We start from the raw sequence: 18,877 nt of genomic DNA, 5'->3' as shown, positions 1-18,877 counted from the left end.
AGTAAGTATGGCCAGTATCTCAAGCTGCGGAAAGAATTGGAGTCACTATTTTCGGCGGGTGGGGACCAACAAAGGATAGACCGGCTGAAATCTGAGATAAGGCAGTATCAGTACAGCAGGTATACCTCCCTGGTTCTTGAAAGGGATTATGGGTCCTTAGGGTCTCCTGATCCCTTTGAGAATTGCCGGGAGCGGGTGGCAAATAAATCTGTCACCGGTCTCACTGACTCCCAGGGTGTTTTGCAGGAATCTCGGGAGGGCATCCTGGGGGTGGTGAGATCGTACTATGCTGACTTGTTTCAGAGGAAGGTTTTGGATAGAGACAAGATGACCCAATTCTTGGAGACAACTCCGCTCCCTGATACTAATGATTTGGACTTTTCTCCTTTGACAGCAGAATTGACGGTGGCAGAGGTCAAAGAGGCCATTGATAAGTTACATCTGAAGAAGGCACCAGGTCCAGATGGGATAACAGCAGAATTCTATAAGACATTCAGAGACCTCTTGGCCCCAATCCTCGTGGATGTTTATACAAATTGTCTAGAAAGTCACCTGATGCCTCCATCCATGAGAGTGTCCTCGCTGATTCTGCTGTCTAAAGGTAAAGAGCCGAGTGACATCAAGAACTGGAGGCCAATTGCCCTCTTGAATGTTGACAGGAAGATTCTGGCAAAAATCCTGTTTTCTAGGTTAGTTTGTCTGTCCCCGGCACTGTTGGCAGGCTGTCAGTATGGCACAGTAAAAGGGCGGAACATCTCTGGGGCAGTGATCTCCATAAGGGAGATGTTTGAGAGATGTAAAGCCCTGAGGTGTGGGAGATATGTTGTGAGTCTTGACCAGGCTAAAGCCTTTGACAGAGTAGATCATGAGTATCTATGGGCCACTTTGTCAAAGTACGGTATTCCGGGACAATTCATTGATTGGCTGAAGACTTTGTATTGTGAGGCCGAGAGCTTTCCTCTGATCAATGGTTGGCAGGGTGACACCTTCAGGGTAGAGGCGGGGGTGAGACAAGGTTGCCCACTGAGTCCGCTGCTGTATGTGTTTGCCTTAGACCCGTTTCTGAGGTCACTGCAGGAGTGTGGTTTTCAGGGGGTGCCGGTCCCCCACTGCCTACCCCTGAGTGTTGTTGCCTACGCGGATGATGTGACTGTAGTGATATCTGAGCCTCGTGAGGTGGAGATGTTGTCTGCGGCCATCAAAAGTTACTCGGAGGCCTCAGGGTCTCTGGTCAACCTTGAGAAGAGTCAAGCTCTCTGGGTATCAGATACTGATCCAGATTTTGATCTGACCCAATTTGTGAGAGCCTCCTCCTATATTAAAATCCTAGGGGTCAAATTCGGGAGGGACGATAATGCCAAACTAAATTGGGAAGAGAAGTTGGAAGCCGGAAATGCAAAGGTTCAGCGATGGAAGAACTGGAGGCTGACCTATAGAGAAAGGGTTAAAATGTTGAAGACTTACCTGGTCCCCGTCTTTTTGTATGTCTCTGTTGTTTTTCCTTTGCCAGAATCTTTCTCTGCTCGGCTCTTTAGCCTGTTCTTCCAAATATTCTGGGGGAACAGGTTGAACCTGATAAAAAGAGGGGTCACCTACCTACAGAGGAGAGAGGGTGGGTTGGATATGCTGAATCCAAGGGTGTTCTTTGACTCCATGTTTCTAAAAGTTAATTTTGGTTGCATGGACTCAAACAACAGCTCCCTGTGGGCGAATAGTATCAGGGACTGGATATTGCCTTTTGCAGAGTCTTGGGTGCGAGGCGGCAGTCTCAAGAGGGGGAGATGGACGCGTGACTACCTCCCCCCGTACCTGGAATACGGGCTCAGATGTCTGAAGAGATGGCGCATTGAGAAGTCCTATATAGAGAGTAAGCCAAGGAAGGATCTATACGTAAGGGTTTGTAGGGCTTTCTTTTGTTCTCCACTTGCCTTGAGGGACTGTGTGACCAGCACTTTACAGGAAAGTCTAAAGTTCCTCAATGAGAAACGACTCCCCGCAAAATTCTTTGACATAGCTTGGCTGTCGCTCCATGGGAGGCTCTTTGTCAGGGGTAATCTAAAGTATCTAAGCGTTTCTGATAGGAACTGTCCTCTGGGTTGTCAGCAGGAGGAGACGATGGAGCATTTCATATCTGACTGCAGGGCCGGGAGGAGGATATGGGAAGAAGTGTCCAGTAAGCTGAACATCCCATTACTGCAGAACCTGACGTATCCTGACATCGTATATGCTGTACCATCCAGTAACAGGACTGTAGACAGGGGGACAATGTACATAATTATAACAATCATTAAATATTACCATTGGCACATGAGAACTAGAGTGTCCATACACAACGAGCCATTCCACCACATCACAGCAGTAAGCCAGATAATGTCTGAGCTCCAGTGGGTAAAGTCATTAGAGATACGGAGGAACCAAAATAATGGGAAATTATGGAGGAATGTCTCTTTGGTTTAACACGGATGATTTATAAATTTTTTTTGTGTTTTTCCTTTTCCAGCAAATGTGGACTTTCTAAGTTTAATATTACTCTGTGCATACTCTAGTTGAGTAGTCATTGTGTGTACAATGCTTGTTATTTTTGTTTTGCATTGTAAGAATTTATGTTACTTGTAATTTTGTTTGTTTTCACAATAAAAATTGCCTCCTATATACAAGAATATAATTACTATAATACTGCTCCTATATACAAGAATATAACTTCTATAATACTGCCTCCTATATACAAGAATATAACTACTATAATACTGTCTCCTATATACAAGAATATAACTACTATAATACTGCCTCCTATAAACAAGAATAGAACTACTATAATACTGCCCCTATATACAAGAATATAACTACTATAATACTTCTCCTATATACAAGAATATAACTACTATAATACTGCTCCTATATACAAGAATATAAGTACTATAATACTGCTCCTATATACAAGAATATAACTACTATAATACTGCTCCTATATACAAGAATATAACTACTATAATACTGCTCCCTATATACAAGAATATAACTACTATAATACTGCTCCTATATACAAGAATATAAGTACAATAATACTGCTCCTATGTACAAGTATCTAGCATTTACACTACTGAACAGTTATTAGACATATTATACGTGATTGGACTTAATATAAGAAGTTGTACTGTGCACTACCACAACATGAACAGGTGTAGATCCTGGAGAGAAACTAATTTTACGTCTCCCGGGAACAGCAATGTGGAAATTAAGAACAGGGTATTGGATGTAGCAAGTGACAGAGCCGTATTTCTATAATAAATTGTATATTCCACTCAATGGGTTTGATAAATTAGTGTAAATTGGCGCCGTATCCCTCGTGCATGCTAAGAAGTCTCCTCTTAATGGAGCGTCACTAACAATCAGGGCTGGTACAGGGGAGATGGCGGTTCAGGGATAACACGCTTTACACTGCCGCCTTATGCGGATCTGTGGAGCGAATAAATTGAGAGGCAGATCTGTGAGGGGAATAGTAATCAGGGGTGAACTGTAAACCCCCCGTCCCTGGGGAGCCATGAACAGATGAAGGGGAAGATGGAGAAGACAAAAAGCTGCCTTCTCCTCAATGCAGAAGAAAAAAACAAATAAACATATAAAAAGTATCCTAGAACGCTAAAAGCCCAGCCCGTCACGTCTTCTATTGTGGGCGTAACAGTAATAAAAACAAATAAACAGAGGTTTCTACTCATTTTAACAAAAAAAAATTTATTATTTTTTTGTACTTGCATGTTCTCATGTACAGAGTTGTATGAGGGCTTTTTTTTGGCAATGTGAGCTTTTTAATTTGTACCATTGTAGGATGGTTGCGACCTTTTATAATTTTTTTCGTTCATGTTTTTTTTTTTTTTTCAAGGGAGGTGACGAAAAAACAGCAATTCTGTTCTCAATTTTTTTCTCTTATATTTGAAGAATTCGGATATTTCCATATTCATAGATACCGACAAAATTCCGGCTATTTGAAGAATAGGAAAAATGGGGCAATTAGAAATTTTTATGGTGCATATATATTTTTTTTTTATGGCGCAGATAATTTTTTTTTTATTTACCTTTTTAGTGGCTTTAGGAAATTTGAAGGGTATTCTGGCCAAACGATAAGGGAAAAGATGTCTGATGGCGGCGATCTCCGTGCAGTACTCGGCATTCTCTGCCGGGCTGCTGCACCAATCTCGTAAACCTATGTGTTTTGAGGACTGAAGACATGACGTCACGCCACGCCCCCTCGTGACGTCACACCACGCCCTCAAACAGAGGTTTCCGAGACTGGAGCAGCAGCCGGCAGAGAATGCCGAGCGCTGCACAGAGATCCCCGGTGGTCCCAGCGGGAAGGATAACTCCAGTTACTTGGATAACATGGAAACAACTAGAAAACTACTTGAAAACTTTGTGGAATCTTCAGTGTGAATCTAAATAAAATGCAGTCTTATCTATCAGCACATTTATTCTTGTACTTTATACTCACTGATTTTTCGAAACGATACTCTGTGTGCAGGGCGTACGCAGCAACTTTTGAGATGTGTTGAGCAGCACAGCACTAACGCCAACCATAGGATATTTAAGAGATTAGTGTATGCAGAGGGGTCCTTGTTCATCTTTCTCCTCCTCTGGCTAAAACAATACTCCTTCCTTAAAGAAATACTCCGTCCCTAGGTGTAAGTATGCTCAGCAGGCGCAAAAATAGGAGATGTTCACACTTTGCAGGCCTGAGCTGGACTGGGAGTAACTGGTTTGGGCCCACCCCTCTGGGAAGAGGAGGCTGGACTTGGGACCCTTCCCACAGCCTTCTAGAAGTTTCTGTATAGAAACTGGCTGGGAAGCATCATGTGACCAAGGCATCACTCATCAAATGCAAGGCAAATGCAGATCTTTAACCCTTACACTCTTGTTACACACCAGTGTATGCTACTAATGGAATGTTAGGTACAAGACAGTTTTGTAAATTAACTCACAGTACCCCCCCCCCCCCCACCCCCCAAATTGATCTATACAATTTTAAGAAAGTTTTTTAACAGCAAAAATCATGGATTGCTGCTGAAACACAGGTACTGGGACACTACAGTAATCTACACCGGATGCAATTGTAACAAACCCCCATATGTGATAAGAAACTTTAAGGGAGAGAAGAAACTTGATAAGATGAGAAAGAAGGAATTTTTTTCTGATAAGATATATTCCAAGGCTTGTTATAATCGCTTGTACTATTGTGCTCTGAAAAGTTTGTGCCTATTTAAGGTACAATAAGACTTTTCATACATTGTGATATCTTATACTTTTAATGTCAGGAGATTCTAATGATCTTCTGTCTTATCTTGCAGGATAGTTTTATATTCAGTGTCTCCATTTTAAGTGGAATCCTCTGTACTCTATTGGCTGTCGCAAAATTTATGTTAGGAAGAATCCTGACGAGTCGAGCGCTGATCACTGATGGTAAGTAGTGGGGTAATGGAGACTATCCATGGAGTGGAGGTGTATAGACTAATATATATATATATATATATATATATATATATATATATGTACTGATCACTTAGAGATAGCAGCAGTATACACATAGAGCTGAAGGGGAGGTGTACAACTACTATATTTCCTGATCCCATAGAGATAGAGCTGGAAAGGAGGTGTATAACTACTATATATCCTGATCCCATAGAGATAGCAGCAGCAGTATACAGATAGACCTGGAGGGGAGGTGTACAACTCCTATATATCCTGATCCCATAGAGATAGCAGCAGTATACAGATAGAGCTGGAAAGGAGGTGTATAACTACTATATATATATATCTCGATCCCATAGAGATAGCAGCAGCAGTATACAGATAGAGCTGGAGGGGAGGTGTACAACTACTATATATCCTGATCCCATAGAGATAGCAGCAGTATACACATAGAGCCGGAAAGGAGGTGTATAACTACTATATATCCTGATTCCATATAGACAGAGCTGGAGAGAAAGTTTATAACTACTGTATACCCTGATACCATAGAGATAACAGCAGCAGTAAACAGATAGAGCTGGAGGAGAGGTGTATAACTTCTGTATATCCTGATCTTATAAAGATAACAGCAGCAGTATACAGACAGAGCTGAGAGGGGAGGTATATAACTACTATATATCCAAAGTCAGAAGAGATAGCAGCAGCAGTATACAGATAGAGCATGGTAACTTTCTGTGGGTTATCACACAACCAAATTTGAGGAAAGAAATGAACAGATGGAATTAAACAATTTAAGCTGTATGATAAGTGTAGTGATGGTGAGTGCGGGAAAAATCCAGAGTGCTTCTTTAATCTTTTTATGGTGGGCCACCCATGTAATTGGGAGCAGCACTCAATAGAGCCACTTATTCAGCCGATCGATGGGGTCCCACCAAATTTTGAGGGATAGATTCTAAGGATAAGATATTACAATTAAGTATGCAGGAAACCTTTAACCCTTTAGTAGAACATTCCTACAATATATACTAGCTCTTAGGTTTTACCTATATTCTGAGGCTATTGAAGAACTGGACAGATGAGATGCAGATTATTTGGCTGCAGAACCATCCGCCTCCATACAGATAGCATTACAGGACCTGCTCCCTCTGAAGCAGCAGATGCTCCATCACAACTAATGTAATTGATACAGAGCCACCGCAACGAGCCTGCGCTCTTATAATGGATGGGGTACAAGCCCAAACCACAGAGGAATAGCTGCAGCTATTAAGTAAATCCAGGCAGAAGTTATTCCCAGAAGCCTGTGTGCTGTGCACAACCCCTATTCTGAACACTATGTAACACATCATACATCTTCAGCCTGAACATATTCAGGCAACGGGAGAGAAATCAAACATCTCAACCATTGTAATAGTGATGGTAACATGTCTGTAGTCTACACTGTGAATATTATACTTCAGTCACAAGTGATACTAACAGCCATGATATTGTAAACTAAGATAATATATCCGCTATAACTAATACTGTCCCTACATACAAGAATATAACTTCTATAATACTGTCTTCTATATACAAGAATATAACTACTATAATACTGCCTCCTATATACAAGAATATAACTACTATAATACTGCTCCTATATACAAGAATATACCTACTATAATACTGCCCCTATATACAACAATATAACTACTATAATACTGCTCCTATATACACGAATATAACTACTATAATACTGCTCCTATATACAAGAATATAACTACTATAATACTGCTCCTATATAAAAGAATATAACTAATATAATACTGCCTCCAATATACAATAATATAACTACTATAATACTGCTCCTATATACAAGAATATAACTACTATAATACTGCTCCTATATACAAGAATATATCTACTATAATACTGCCCCTATATACAAGAATATATCTACTATAATACTGCCCCTATATACAAGAATATATCTACTATAATACTGCCCCTATATACAAGAATATAACTACTATAAAACTGCTCCTATATACAAGAATATAACTACTATAATACTGCTCCTATATACAAGAATATAACTACTATAATACTGCTCCTATATACAAGAATTTAACTACTATAATACTGCCCCTATATACAAGAATATAACTACTATAATACTGCTCCTATATACAAGAATATAACTACTATAATACTGCCCCTATATACAAGAATATAACTACTATAATACTGCTCCTATATACAAGAATATAACTACTATAATACTGCTCCTATATCCAAGAATATAACTACTATAATACTGCTCCTATATACAAGAATATAACTACTATAATACTGCTCCTATATACAAGAATATAACTACTATAATACTGCTCTTATATACAAGAATATAACTACTATAATACTGCTCCTATATACAAGAATATAACTACTATAATACTGTTCCTATATACATGAATATAACTACTATAATACTGTTCCTATATACAAGAATATAACTACTATAATACTGTCTCCTATATACAAGAATATAACTACTATAATACTGCCCCTATATACAAGAATATAACTACTATAATACTGCTCCTATATACAAGAATATAACTACTATAATACTGCTCCTATATACAAGAATATAACTACTATAATACTGCTCCTATATACAAGAATATAACTACTATAATACTGCTCCTATATACAAGAATATAATTACTATAATACTGCTCCTATATACAAGAATATAACTACTATAATACTGCTCCTATATACAAGAATATAACTACTATAATACTGTTCCTATATACATGAATATAACTACTATAATACTGTTCCTATATACAAGAATATAACTACTATAATACTGTCTCCTATATACAAGAATATAACTACTATAATACTGCTCCTATATACAAGAATATAACTTCTATAATACTGCTCCTATATACAATAATATAACTACTATAATACTGCTCCTATATACAAGAATATAACTACTATAATACTGCCTCCTATATACAAGAATATAACTACTATAATACTGCCCCTATATACAAGAATATAACTACTAATACTGCGCCTATATACAAGAATATAACTACTATAATACTGCCCCTATATACAATAATATAACTACTATAATACTGTCTCTATTGGAGAAAAATATAATTCCTATTATAGTTTCCTATATTCTTGGCTAGTGAAACAAAGACTGAGCAATCACAGTAAATATTGTCACTCAGCAGTAATTCAGGACGCGGGTGCCCTTTAAGACTTGTTCTGTTAGACACTCCTAGTGCCGTAGGGCACATTAATATATTCATGGCGGGGAGGAATCCTTCACTGGGATTTTGGAAATGACAATTGCTAACTTTAATCAAATATTGATATGTAATAAAGAATATGAAGGCAGCACAGAATACTGATATACATAGAGCCTGGATTTTATACGTCACTGCCAGATGTCCAGAAAGGATTTATATCTCATATACAGAACAACAGAAGCGTCACACCAGGCAGACACCGGCGCATTCATGGGGCATTAGATTGCGCAGTGTTGGACTTGAATCCCCTTTCATTGCTGGATGAGTTGTGCAAGTTTTTAATATGACTGTGTAGTTGGAACATAAATAATAAAGCAGAAAGTAAACTTTATATAAATAAAATGACATGAAATTTTGTCTATGTTTTGAGTTTAGCTGGAATGGAGGACAACCTCCTATGTACAAAATTATTACTATAATACTGCTCCTATATACAAGTATATAACTACTATAATACTGCCCCTATATACATGAATATAACTATTATAATACTGATCCTATATACAAGAATATAACTACTATAATACTGCTCCTATATACAAGAATATAACTACTATAATACTGCTCTTATATACAAGAATATAACTACTGTAATACTACTCCTATATATAAGAATATACCTACTATAATACTGCCTCCTATATACAAGAATATAACTACTATAATACTGCTCCTATATACAAGAATATAACTACTATAATACTGCTCCAATATACAAGAATATAACTACTATAATACTGCTCCTATATACAAGAATATAACCACTATAATACTGCTCCCTATATACAAGAATATACCTTCTATAATACTGCTCCTATATACAAGAATATAACTACTATAATACTGCTCCTATATACAAGAATATAACTTCTATAATACTGCTCCTATATACAAGAATATAACTACTATAATACTGCCCATATATACAAGAATATAACTACTATAATACTGCTCCTATATACAAGAATATAACTACTATAATACTGCTCCTATATACAAGAATATAACTACTATAACACTGCCTCCTATGTACAAGAATATAACTACTATAATACTGCTCCTATATACAAGAATATAACTACTATAATACTGCTCCTATATACAAGAATATAACTACTATAATACTGCTCCTATATACAAAAATATAACTACTATAATACTGCTCCCTATGTACAGAAAGTGCAGGCTGTCCATATATATTTATTAATACATGCTCTCCTGATTTTTTTGCAGGATTTAACTCTTTGGTGGGCGGCGTCATGGGATTCTCCATTCTCATAAGCGCTGAGGTGTACAAGCAGCACTCCTCTGTCTGGTACCTGGACGGATCGGTCGGAATCATGATCGGACTAATAATCATGACCTACGGGATTAAGTAAGAACATTGGGAATGGCCTCAAGCTGATGCAAAACATCCAACTCCCAGCATGCCCGGGCAGCCAAAGGGAGTTATAGTTTTGCAACAGCCAAGACCTATAGAGTCAAAGCATGGCCGTCTATCATACAGCTTTAATGTACAGACCCGCCCACGAAGAGCTGACGGCATTGTAAACAGTGGGGACAACACAGAAGTATAGTGAGACCTCTTGAGAAGAGCGCCCCCTCCCCCAGACAGATTTCCTCTGAGAGATATTTGGTTTTGCTATATATTATGCATACTAACCCACTTTTTTTTGAGAAGCCCATGCCTTTTACAAGGCCACTTTGGGACCTTACTTGGGCACTTAAAGGGGTACTCTTTAAAACTAAACTAATTTCCTATCCACAGATAGAAGATAATTGTCTGATTGTGGGGGTCCAATTGCTTGCACTATTCTCCCCCCCCCCCCCTCCCAATCTCCTGTATGGGGCCTTTCAACTGAGCCATTCTCTGCGCACTTGGGCTCCTACTTTCCCAAACGAGCACAATTAACAGCCCAGTCACCCAATCACCAGCCACAAGTGATGTCCCGCCTTAGCTGGTGATTGGTTGAGTGAGCCGTCACTTGTGTTCATCTCCAAGGGTGGGTATCAGAGCACGCAGAGGATGGGTTGGTATTTAGGCCTTGTACAAGAGATCACCAGGGAACCCCCGCGCGATCAGACACTTGTCCCCTGTCCTGTAAACAGGGGATAAGTTCAGCTCCCTGGAGTACCTTTTAAGCCATGCAAAAATCCACTTAAAGGGGTACTCCGCTGCTCAACGTTTGGAACAAACTGTTCCGAACAGTGGAACCGGGAGCTCATGACGTCATAGCCCCACCCCCTCAATGCAAGTCTATGGGAGGGGGCGTGACGCCCCCTCCCATAGACTTGCATTGAGGGGGCAGGGCATGACATCATGAGGGGTGGGGCTATGACATCACGAGCTCCCGGCTCCAGCGTTCGGAACAGTTTGTTCCGAACGCTGAGCAGCTGAGTACCCCTTTAAGCCTTTGCCCTTTAAAGGGATATTCCAGCCCTTAACGTTCCTGATATCAAGGGGTGTGACCATTGGGACCCCTACAATCTCCCGTACTGGGCCCATCAACTTATTCGGCCTTAGCAAGCTTGGGCCTCCACCATATGAGTCGAGTCCAAGTGACAACCCAATCACTAATCCCCAGTGATGTCCGGCCTCAGACGGTAAGTGACTGAGCGGGCTGTCACTTGCGTTCGTCTCCGATGGTCGAGGCAATTTTCAAGTGGTCTATGGGAGCGTCAAGCAATGTATTTGAATGTCTCCGGCGCTCCTGTAGTGCTGGAATACCCCTTTAAAGGACAATCTCTCACAATACATGAAATGACCCCGGTCCCTGACAATAACTCTTTTTGCCCTCAGATAGAATACAATAGCAGCAAGTAAACAGAGAGAGAGAAGGACCTCGGCAGAACAAGAGCTGTCAATCACCCAACCCCGCCCACAAGGAGCTGCTTGGCATTGTAAACTGTGGGGGGCAGCACAGAAGTGTCTGTATAGTATTATATTTCTGTATTTACTATGTTTTTCTCATTTTTATCTCTTCTCCTGACAGATTATTAACAGATATGGTTCCCCGTGTGAGACAGACTCGCCACTACGAGATGTTTGAATGAAGGGACCGAGGGGGGGAACCTGTTTACTCCCTAAAAACTTTCCATCACAAATGACAGCAGCCAGTCTCCTAACAGAGCGCACCCCACTTATATTGTTGGGGGTGTGCAAAAATTCAAAACCATACACCGACCCGTCTACGCAAAACGTAACAAATATCAGACCGGTACGTGAGGGGCGAATCTCATGAGGGACACGTCCTGAAAAAAAAGTGGCGCACAAACCTCTGTGAAACGGACTTATTATATTTTTACCTATAGTCGTTCTCTACGTATCTACAGAATAGAAACCCCGACCCCGGAACATGGACGACCCATGGACGCAACGGCTGAATGACGCTGCAAAGACAGAATTACAGAATATTTTTTTATATACGTATATATATATATATATATATATATATTCTATGTGTGCGGAGCGGCCTCGTGTATGTGTTTTAACTCCACAAGCACAGAATGAACCCAAAAGATCTACAGCACAAACCGTAGAACATTCCATGTCCTCATAGAGAATCTCCCATCAGAACATTCTACTACTTCATCATATCTATTATATTCTTGTCCATAGGGGGCAGCATTGTAGTAGTTAGTGCCGGTTCAGTGAAGATATTCCGCTTAGTTTTTTAGGACGGTGGGTGAATTTTTCCTGGTAACAACCTGTTTAGTTACAACCTCTCTCTTCAAATCATACGAAATGCAATAGCCAGCAGGGGGCAGAAGTGTGCACAAGAGAAAGCTCCTCCCATAAATCTGTGCTACCTCCTGAGGCATGATGGGAGGCACATTATAATGTCTTTGTTACTTCACTTAAAAGTTACCTGAGTTTTTAGAAAAAAAAATATTTTCATTGGTCGGGGTCTGGGTGTTCAAACCCCAACCGATCGAAATTTTTTAAATAAAAAAATTCTGTGCAGATTATTTTATTTTATTTTTTTCATATTTTTTATAAGGTTTTATTTTAGCCATTGAAGATTGTCCTCTGATACAGAGCTCCAAATCCACTGCAGAAAAACAAAAGCAAATAGTAAAATTTCGGGCTACTAGCAGCCTCCACTAGGGGGAGCTTTAAAGCTTGTTGCATACTGTAGATACATGATGGGAGTTGACGTTTTGCAACCTCTGTAGAGCCACATGTGGTTGGGCAGACTATTTTGGAGTTTTGCAATACATGAACAGACCTGTGACCCTATGACCCTATGACCCCCTCCCCCCCCCCCCCCATAAAGATCTATTGAATTAGTATTGAATTTTGCCCCTAAAAAAACATAAAAGCAAAATTAAAGGCGGGGCTTCTCTAAGAGCACTCAGAGTAATGTTGTAGCAATACTAATGGACACATTCTGGCCTAGTAATTTATACTTGCCAATAATTCTGTAATTTGCTGTTCTGCAGACTGGACCTTCGGGTGGGTTGGGTTTGTATTAATTTTTATTAAAAGGGGGCATACCAGCCAGATTGGGGGCTCCCGAGTCGCATATTGGTAAGTATGTTATGTGGGAGTCTGTCTCTGGGCAGGAATATGAAAACTAAGCTGATTTTTTTTTTTTTTTTACAAAAAACAGCGCCACCCCTGTTCTCAGGTTGTGTGTTGTATTACAGCTCAGCTCCATTCACTTTAAACAGTGAATGGAGCATATTCCACACACAAAAAAAAAAAAAGTAATATGTTACTCTATACCTAATCCTGAAGATATATTTTTGTGTGTCTAGCACCTTTACTTCTCTCACAAATACCCTTTTTCTGTTGCTCACTTGGTTTGTCCTCTCTCTGCATGACACCTCTTCCCACTGAGTCTTCTGTGCTGTGCTGGGTCTCTTCATCCAATCACTGCAGGCTGCTCTGTAACCCCCTCTTCTCTGTTTTCATATTTCAGTCTGATAGGACAGGAGTGAGCACAGAAGAGGGCTAGTCCTGCCCTCACTTCCTGGACTTTCAGGATTATGTTCTGGATGGTATGGGGACCCCTAGTGGTCTTTTTTTATAAGCCATGATTTCTATAAAAATAAAATAACATTTTCTTATGAAGTGTATTAGAAAAGTTTATGTTTTACCAAGATGTACAACATATAAAAAGTTTTAAAATCTGACAGTGCCCATTTAATGGAACTGAGCTGCTATACCACACACAACCTGAGGACAGGAGTGGCGCTGTTTTTTATTTTATTTATTTTTTTAAAGAAATCAGTTTTACTAATTCGGTACAATCTTTTCTTTAGAAGCAGCAAACACAGGGGATATTTTTCTTAAATTTTATGTATTGTGTGTATTGAACCCAAAACCAACGTCAAAAATACCGGGTGGCGCAGCTTATCTTGGCGGCATAAAAGGTTTGTTATATTTTTATAAACACACGTGGGCAATAAGTAGGAGAGGGACCCAATGGGAATCCTATTGAGAGGCTTCCCCTGGTGACGCCTGGAGTTGGGAGAAACAGGACGGGCTTCATTTTTTCTTTTTTTTTGTACTTTGTGGCTGTCAGTAGAGGTTGGTCATGATGTGTCTTGTGGTGTTTTATATGAGATATTACACAGGGTCCTACAATGCAAAACTTTAGTTCAAAGCAATACAGGTAGCGTTGACGGAGACGTAGTGTGTACGGCACATGTGATGTTAATGAAGCACAATGAAGATTTTTTTTTTTTTTTTTTTATTAAATCAAATTTACTAAATAATAAAAACAAAAAAAAATTAAATAGGAAAACCAATTATTGAGCCATTTCCACTCTCTGACCATATGAATGTGTAGAACCTTCCTGCAACTTTATCTTTTGGTGTACGATTTTATCTTTAAAGGGGTACTCCGCACACAGAAAGACAGCCCCCCCTCGTCACATCACGCTGTGCCCCCTCCATTCATGTCTATGGGAGGGGGCGTGACTGCCGTCACGCCCCCTCCCATAGACATGAATGGAGGGGGCGTGGCGTCACGTCATGTTTCCCGCCACGTGAACCAGCATTCTAAACATAATGTGCCGGGTGCTGCACGGAGATCGCGGTGGTCCCAGCGGACGGACCCCCACGATCAGACATCTAGGGGATAAGATGCCTGTGGGCGGAGTAACGATTTAAAGGGAAACTGTCACAATTCGGAGATCTCCTTTCCCTGTTGCTCCCACATAGGGGACAACTGCTCTCCTTTTGGAAAATCCACCTAAGGCCGAATTCACACCGGCTTTGAGCTCCGATGAGTCCATTTAAAGTACAGGACGTGAGCGGAGAAATAAATACCGCAAGCAGTCATTTTTTTTCTCCGCTCAACTCCTGCGAAACAATGGACACCTGACAGAAACCCGACAGACCCCATTCACAGTCAATGGGACCCCGATGGTAAAAGCCTAGCAGACCCCGAGCGGGTCAGAGCACAACGCTGATGTGAACTTTAAAGGGGTACTCTGGTGAAAAACTTTTTTTTTTTAAATCAACTGGTGCCAGAAAGTTAAACAGATTTGTAAATTACTTCTATTAAAAAATCTTAATCCTTCCAGTACTTATTAACTGCTGAATACTACAGTAGAAATTATTTTCTTTTTGAAACACAGAGCTCTCTGCTGACATCACGAGCACAGTGCTCTCTGCTGACATCTCTGTCCATTTTAGGAACTGTCCAGAGCAGCATATGTTTGCTATGGGGATTTCCTTTTACTCTGGACAGTTCCTAAAATGGACAGAGATGTCAGCAGAGAGCACTGTGCTCATGAGGTCAGCAGAGAGCTCTGTGTTTCAAACGGAAAAGAATTTCCACTGTAGTATTCATCGGCTAATAAGTACAGGAAGGATTAAGATTTTTTAATAGAAGTAATTTACAAATCTGTTTAACTTTCTTGCACCAGTTGATTTAAAAAAAAAAAAAGAGTTTTTCCCCGGAGTACCCCTTTAATAAGTACAAACATTTTTATTGCTGTGGTAAAGTAGCATTCCAAAAACATCTGATAAAAAAAAAGACTTCCTACCATTACCTGTATACAGCACCTGTGCTGACTCGTGTCTCTAGGAGACAGACTACAGAGAAACCCTGTGCGTAGTCTGACTCCGCCTTCTTTTTCTTGATAAACTAGAAACAGCAGAAGAAAAGAGACACAAAAGGCTGCACAGAAATCGGTAATAGAAATAAAAACTAGATATTTTTTTCTTTATTTTTGAGATCTAAAAACCCATAACCAATAATGTCATAGGCGGCACCAGACGGTGTAGTGTAGTTCCGTCCTATTGTAAAAGTGAAATAAATAAATTAAAAAAATGGCTTTTTTATGAATTAAATCGTCAAATGCACAAAAGAATAAAAATAAATAAAATAAATGTAAATGGTTCCTATCGACTTGTTTACTACGTGGGATTTATTTTTGTAGCTATTTTACATCTGTGTAGATTTTGCACATTTATGTTACATGATAAATAGTCACATTCCATATGAGGATTAGACATATGGCGGTTCTATTGACTTTCCATAGTGTTGCGGTAAAATGGTTGGACCTGGTGAGCAGAATCGTTCTTGACTGTTGTCTTTAGGTACAAAAAAAAATTGGTTCTGTATCCAAGTTTTCTGGAAATCCGAACACCTTGTGAGTAATTTATTCGAATCGTATTGTAATTCAAATTGACGGTGTATTCCCTGAATGTAATGTATATTTTAACGTCTTCCTTAAAGAAGGTGCAATGGGCTCGTTTCTGTAAAAGGGGGGCCTCCGGCATCAAAAGACTGTGATGTGTTACGGCGCCCCCTGGTGACAATGGAATAAGTTACAGTCTTTCAACAATAAATATTTATTCAAATACAAACGTGTTCGTCTCCTTTAATTTTCAGTGTATTGTCGTGTGATGTTCTGTACAAGGTTGAAGGGGTCTTGTTAAATTTTGCATGGATGGCCTGTGCTTTAGTTGTAGTTCCGGCCTTTAGCTGTGCATGCGGTGCCGCAGCTCCGGCAAGCACCAATCAGACCGCCAATCGCACGATTGGCGGTCTGATTGGTGCTTGCCGGCCCTGCGGCACCTGCATGCACAACACAAGGCTGGAAGCAGACAGCGCCATGTAATGTATAGTGGCCGAGCTGGGTTACTGCAGCTCAGCTCTCATTACTGCATCGTAGTAAACCCATTGCTGCTCCGAAGCATCTAAAACAAAAAAAGCTATTTTGCAATAATTCTGTTTTAAAAACTATCCCATCCAATGTGTACAGCTGCTACACAGACCTCTACAATTACAGGCTGCAGAGTCTCCATGGTTGCAAACTACAATCCCTGTGTGGTGCATATGAGGAAGATAGGTGGAGTAGTCCAAGTCAGCTGAGGGCATGAGCGCCTCTAGGAAAGTATAGGGTTGTGTAATGTGCAGCAGGGTGGTCTTGCTAACCTGGTGGATCCCCCTGTGAGCCTATGTAACTTCTAATAATGGGGGTTGGTTTACTATGTGGACAAACCTGGGGACTTTACTCACGGTTTTGTGGTGGCTAACTGGGGTGATGTGTCTGGAATAAGGTTTGTGACTCCAGGGCAGTGTTAACCTTCATGCTCCAAGGGTAGTGGTTTCCTGGGCTAATAACGACCACAGATGCAGGTGTTAAGGAAACTATAAAATTTTACTCAGAAACTTGCAAAATATACAGGAACAGTTCAACAGTAGTGCAATGTTTGCTGGAGTTTGCTGCAGGGATCACAGTTGCTTCAGGGCAATATGGGACTTGTAGTCCTCACTGACTGACTAGTTGCTTGCTTGCTGAATTAGGTTTAGACTGATCTGGATTTGACTGTATAGCTTGTACAGTGATCCCTCAACTTACTATGGTCTCAACATACAATAGTTTCAACATACAATGGTCTTTTCTGGTCCATTGTAACTTGAAACCAGACTCAACATACAATGCTAAGGACAGTCCAGATCTGTGATACCTGTCAATGGTTGGGAGAACTGACCAATCAAAATGGGCATTTTACTGGAATGTATGCACTGACTGGTGTCTGATAGCGCCCCCTACAGTACAGGGAGGTATTACATGTCCTGTACTACTCTTTACCTGTATTACTGAAGTGCATGCACTGACTGGTGTCCGGTAGCGCCCCCCTACAGTACAGGGAGGTATTACATGTTCTATACTACTCTTTACCTGTATTACTGAAGTGTATGCACTGACTGGTGTCTGGTAGTGCCCCCTACAGTACAGGGAGGTATTACTTGTTCTGTACTACTCTTTACCTGTATTACTGAAGTGTATGCACTGAATGGTGTCTGGTAGCACCCCCCTACAGTACAGGGAGGAGTTACATGTTCTGTACTACTCTCTACCTGTATTACTGAAGTGCATGCACTGACTGGTGTCTGGTAGCACCCCCTACAGTACAGGGAGGTATTACATGTTCTGTACTACTCTTTACCTGTATTACTGAAGTGTATGCACTGACTGGTGTCTGGTAGCGCCCCCCTACAGTAAAGGGAGGTATTACATGTTCTGTACTACTCTTTACCTGTATTACTGAAGTGTATGCACTGACTGGTGTCTGGTAGCGCCCCCTACATTCCAGGGAGGTATTACATGTTCTGTACTCTTTACCTGTATTACTGTAGTGCATGTACTGACTGGTGTCTGGTAGCGCCCCCTACAGTACAGGAAGGTATTACATGTTCTGTACTCTTTACCTGTATTACTGAAGTGCATGTACTGACTGGTGTCTGGTAGCGCTCCCTACAGTACAGGGAGGTATTACATGTTCTGTACTCTTTACCTGTATTACTGAAGTGTATGCACTAAATGGTGTCTGGTAGTGCTCCCTACAGTACAGGGAGGTATTATATGTTCTGTACTCTTTACCTGTATTACTGAAGTGTATGCACTGACTGGTGTCTGGTAGCGCCCCCTACATTCCAGGGAGGTATTACATGTTCTGTACTCTTTACCTGTATTACTGTAGTGCATGTACTGACTGGTGTCTGGTAGCGCCCCCTACAGTACAGGAAGGTATTACATGTTCTGTACTCTTTACCTGTATTACTGAAGTGCATGTACTGACTGGTGTCTGGTAGCGCTCCCTACAGTACAGGGAGGTATTACATATTCTGTAC

At 40.4% G+C, this 18,877-nt stretch overlaps 1 protein-coding gene across 1 annotated transcript in view; it reads left to right on the top strand.

Moving 5' to 3' along the window:
* TMEM163 (transmembrane protein 163) overlaps positions 1-12,914 on the top strand; it is a 174,997-nt gene extending 162,083 nt beyond the window's left edge. The window contains exons 6-8 of the mRNA XM_056533239.1: positions 5,340-5,451; positions 10,008-10,149; positions 11,768-12,914. Coding sequence (XP_056389214.1) covers positions 5,340-5,451; positions 10,008-10,149; positions 11,768-11,828 — 315 coding nt within the window. The 3' untranslated portion in view covers positions 11,829-12,914. The remainder of the gene's footprint in view (positions 1-5,339; positions 5,452-10,007; positions 10,150-11,767) is intronic.
* The last annotated feature ends 5,963 nt before the right edge of the window (positions 12,915-18,877 follow it).

The sequence above is a fragment of the Hyla sarda genome, chromosome 8 (assembly GCF_029499605.1).
Source record: "Hyla sarda isolate aHylSar1 chromosome 8, aHylSar1.hap1, whole genome shotgun sequence".
In the NCBI taxonomy this organism is placed as follows: Eukaryota; Metazoa; Chordata; class Amphibia; order Anura; family Hylidae; genus Hyla; species Hyla sarda.
This window is presented reverse-complemented; position numbering and strand designations above follow the sequence as displayed.